The sequence below is a fragment of the Sander vitreus genome, chromosome 4 (genome assembly GCF_031162955.1).
Source record: "Sander vitreus isolate 19-12246 chromosome 4, sanVit1, whole genome shotgun sequence".
NCBI classification, from domain to species: Eukaryota; Metazoa; Chordata; class Actinopteri; order Perciformes; family Percidae; genus Sander; species Sander vitreus.
The window spans coordinates 847501-852500 of record NC_135858.1 but is presented as its reverse complement, the minus strand read 5'-3'; the positions used below and the strand labels follow the sequence as shown (position 1 = coordinate 852500).

Genomic DNA, 5000 nt, shown 5'->3' with positions numbered 1-5000 from the left:
ATAAGTACGTTTGGCAGGCACATTTTGACTGGCCAGGAGCCAACAGAAAGCCACGAGACCGAGAACAGTGAGCTGCTGTCGTTTAAAATGTTGTTTTGAGGATGTTGCCTGCGTTTTTCTACCAAAAGACAAACTTCTCACCATTCTGCGGTGATGTTAATTTAACACTAAACGTGCAGATCCACCTGTCCGTGCGACACACTCCACTTATTCCTATGGGTGACGTCAAGAGACTTTAACGCGTCCGCAAAGCATCCCGAGACGGCGTCACAAAGCTGGCCGATGCCCATCTTTATGCACATAAATCCCTTGAACGCAACGCGACTATCCAATGAAAGCACAAGGTTGTAGGTCCTTTGTTGGACCACAACGGTGCCTGTGAAACTTTGGTTCCGCTTACGAGATAATTTCTTGTTTTAACGATCTCTTCCGCGACCACCGAGTAGTCCGTAAAACTACCGAAACTAGGATTTGGAGAAATATACTCCAATAACGTTTAGTTTTAAAGTTTTCTAGAGCACGTATTTAAACACAGCTTAAGCTGACCAAAGTGCTGTAAAAAAAAAATAAAATAAATAAAAATAAAATAAAGAAGCACCAAGGTTTTGTATAGAGAATAGAAACAAACACACAAAAAAGCATCCCAACAACAACAACAACAACAACAACATGCAGCAATTTCCAAATACAGAATTATAGATGTAACTAGTGTAATTAGTGGGTTAAAAAGGCCAGAGAGTAAGACTGTGTGTGCGTATGCGTATATGTGTGTGTGTGTGTGTGCATGCCTGCGTGTATGTGTGCCTGTGTGTATAGTATGTGTATGTCTGTGCGCGCGTGCCTGTGTGTATGTGTGCCTGTGTGTATAGTATGTGTGTGCGTGCCTGCGTGTATGTATGTGTGCCTGTGTGTATAGTATGTGTATGTGTGTGCGCGCGTGCCTGTGTGTATGTGTGCCTGCGTGTATGTATGTGTGCCTGTGTGTGCGTATGCTTATGTGTGTGTGTGTGCGTGCCTGCGTGTATGTATGTGTGCCTGTGTGTATAGTATGTGTATGTGTGTGCGCGCGTGCCTGTGTGTATGTGTGCCTGTGTGTATAGTATGTGTATGTGCGCGTGCCTGTGTGTATGTGTGCCTGTGTGTATAGTATGTGTATGTGCGCGTGCCTGTGTATGTGTGCCTGTGTGTATAGTATGTATGTGTGTGTGCCTGTGTGTATAGTATGTGTGTGTGTGCGTGCGTGCCTGTGTATGTGTGCCTGTGTGTATAGTATGTATGTGTGTGTGCCTGTGTGTATAGTATGTGTATGTGTGTGCGCGCATGCCTGTGTGTATGTGTGCCTGTGTGTATAGTATGTGTGTGTGTGTGCGTGTGTCTGTGCGTGCGTGTGTGCGTGCGTGTATGTGCCTGCGTGCGTGTGTATGTGCCTGCGTGCGTGTGTGTGTGTGTGTGTGCGTGTATGTGCGTGTGTGCGTGTATGTGCGTGCGTGTGTATGTGTGTGTGTGAATGTGTGTGTGCACATGTATGTGCATGTGTGTGTGTGCATGCGTGTGTGTGCATGTGTGTGTGTGCATGCGTGTGTGTGTGCATGTGTGTGTGCACGTGTATGTGTGTGCGCGCGTGTGTGTGTGTATGTGTGTGCGTGTGTGTGTGTGTGTATGTGTGTGTGTGTGTGTGTGTGTGTGTGTGTGTGTATATGTGTATGTGTGCATGTGTGTGTATGTGTGTGTGTGTGCGTGTGTGTGTATGTGTATGTGTGTGTGTGTGTGTGTATGTGTATGTGTATGTGTGTGTGTGTGTGTGTGTGCGGGCGTGCGTGCGTTTTACCTGAGCTGTGATTGTAGCTTGGCTCCTTTGGTTACAAAGTCCTCCCATGTTGGATAACTGGCCTGCAGCAAACACAGAGAACATCGATGACATTAACTATCACACAGGTCTGACCACTGCAGGATTCACTGAGTTTAACTGAGACATCACACACAAAGCTAACGTTGTGCATGTCATACCAATAATCCTTAAAGAGCTCATGACCTTAATGAGATTATTTTCTAAAGTATTAGTATTAAACCTGACCGGTATTTCTCTGCACAGGACTGGAATGTGTGGATACAATGCTAACACTAAACTGACAGAGACAGTATTCAGAAATATTTCATTTTAATCTCAAAATAAACACTTCAGGGACAATAGGATATGATTCTGAGTAGAAATGAGATATACTTGATCTCATTTGTTTCACCATAACATCTTATGGCCCTATTCTAAGTACCGGACTGACCTTGATGGACCGAACGAGAAGGAATTCGAGATCGGATCTAAATGAAAACCAGAATAGCAGAAAAAGCATCTTGGGTATGAAATGCAAGTACACTAGCCTGGTCCTACCAGACTCTGGTCCACTAGCCTGGTCCTACCAGACTCTGGTCCACTAGCCTGGTCCTACCAGACTCTGGTCCACTAGCCTGGTCCTACCAGACTCTGGTACACTAGCCTGGTCCTACCAGACTCTGGTACACTAGCCTGGTCCTACCAGACTCTGGTCCACTAGCCTGGTCCTACCAGACTCTGGTACACTAGCCTGGTCCTACCAGACTCTGGTACACTAGCCTGGTCCTACCAGACTCTGGTACTTTAGCCTGGTCCTACCAGACTCTGGTACTTTAGCCTGGTCCTACCAGACTCTGGTCCACTAGCCTGGTCTTACCAGACTCTCTGGTATGTTTATGCTGTGACGTCGCATACTGTCGTCCGCTGTATACAGCGTAGACATACACATAGATAGCTCCAAATGCGTACAGATAACACGCCACTTGGCTTAAGGAAGTGGGCGTGTATGTTTACGTGTAGTCATGATGTCACGCTGCTTGTCCAGAGTGACCTTCAGTGACTGCTGAAGTACAACAGGCTTCATCTGAGTTACTTAACCCTTGTGTTGACTTCCCGTCAACCATGACCCTATCTCAATGTTTCAGTCACTTTTTTCAAAGTGTGGGAAAATAAAATGTTTCTATATTACATCTTCTGCAGAGATTAAACCATCGTCCTGGTGTTGTAACACGTCCTTTAGGGGGTAAGGACTGTTTCTATGTCTGCATTTTGTAACAGCAGCTGACTGATGATGTAATCCAAGGCTGCTCCGTGCTGCGGGCTCTGACCTTGGGTTACATCTGTGACCAACAGCTGCCGGTGCGGTGTTCTGGTTATTCAATTTAAAATGCAGGGAAGCCCTGCTGGAACGGGCTGAATCCTACTTTCTCTCTCCTGACTAGGCCTGCCCGATTCGGAGGAAAATATGAATCAGGATGTTTTAGCTTAGAATTGATGATTCTCTGCCACGAAGTGTAATGCTTATTGCACACATGAACCATGACAAAACTAAACAAACTGTCAGTACCAAACAGATTTCCTTTGGCACCTAGAGCACATTACAGCAAGCCTGTAAACACAGAGGCTTCAATGAATACAGGAAATATAGTATACTGGCCATTTAAGTACAGCAGGCTACCAAAAATAGTGACATATAACACATAGAACTAAATATGGCCCTGATACAGGCTCTATCTGGACTAAATATGGCCCCGATACAGGCTCTATCTGGACTAAATATGGCCCTGATACAGGCTCTATCTGGACTAAATATGGCCCCGATACAGGCTCTATCTGGACTAAATATGGCCCCGATACAGGCTCTATCTGGACTAAATATGGCCCCGATACAGGCTCTATCTGGACTAAAAATGGCCCCGATACAGGCTCTATCTGGACTAAAAATGGCCCCGATACAGGCTCTATCTGGACTAAATATGGCCCCGATACAGGCTCTATCTGGACTAAATATGGCCCCTGATACAGGCTCTATCTGGACTAAATATGGCCCTGATACAGGCTCTATCTGGACTAAATATGGCCCCGATACAGGCTCTATCTGGACTAAATATGGCCCTGATACAGGCTCTATCTGGACTAAATATGGCCCCTGATACAGGCTCTATCTGGACTAAATATGGCCCCTGATACAGGCTCTATCTGGACTAAATATGGCCCCTGATACAGGCTCTATCTGGACTAAATATGGCCCCTGATACAGGCTCTATCTGGACTAAATATGGCCCCTGATACAGGCTCTATCTGGACTAAATATGGCCCCGATACAGGCTCTATCTAGACTAAATATGGCCCTGATACAGGCTCTATCTAGACTAAATATATGGCCCCGATACAGGCTCTATCTGGACTAAATATGGCCCTGATACAGGCTCTATCTGGACTAAATATGGCCCCTGATACAGGCTCTATCTGGACTAAATATATGGCCCCGATACAGGCTCTATCTGGACTAAATATGGCCCTGATACAGGCTCTATCTGGACTAAATATGGCCCCGATACAGGCTCTATCTGGACTAAATATGGCCCCGATACAGGCTCTACCTGGACTAAATATGGCCCCGATACAGGCTCTATCTGGACTAAATATGGCCCTGATACAGGCTCTATCTGGACTAAATATGGCCCTGATACAGGCTCCGTCTGGACTAAATATGGCCCTGATGCAGGCTCTATCTGGACTAAACATGGCCCTGATATCTTCTGCCTCCACTGGTCCACCAGAGAGAGGATCAATCTGATTTATCCCCTACCACAACGCCATTAGCCTCTTAGCTCCACATCGCTAAAGCCATTTAATAGCCAGACTCCAAATCACTGCTAGCCAGGCATGCACACGGCATGGGGCTGACAGGTTTACTAGCGACAGGAATTTAGCGGTGTGTGATGAAATACTGCAGGTGACCGGCTGAATGCCTCTGGCGAACAACGAACAGTGAACCTGGGATAAATGGAAAGGGAAGGAAATGAACAGAAATGGATTTAACTTCAAAAACTTGACTTTATTGATCCATGCGGGGGACCGAATAGGTTGAGGCTGGAATGAACTGCATACTGAGATTTAGAGGAGAAAATAGAAGCACAGCACATTTAGGGTAAGCTGAACTTAGAAG

At 46.0% G+C, this 5000-nt stretch overlaps 1 protein-coding gene across 3 annotated transcripts in view; it reads right to left on the bottom strand.

Moving 5' to 3' along the window:
- The window catches only part of mtss1 (MTSS I-BAR domain containing 1), a 94019-nt gene that overhangs the window by 62423 nt on the left and 26596 nt on the right, over positions 1-5000 (bottom strand). For all 3 annotated transcript variants that reach the window (XM_078247641.1, XM_078247643.1, XM_078247644.1), the window contains exon 2: positions 1829-1890. In XM_078247641.1, coding sequence (XP_078103767.1) covers positions 1829-1890 — 62 coding nt within the window. The remainder of the gene's footprint in view (positions 1-1828; positions 1891-5000) is intronic.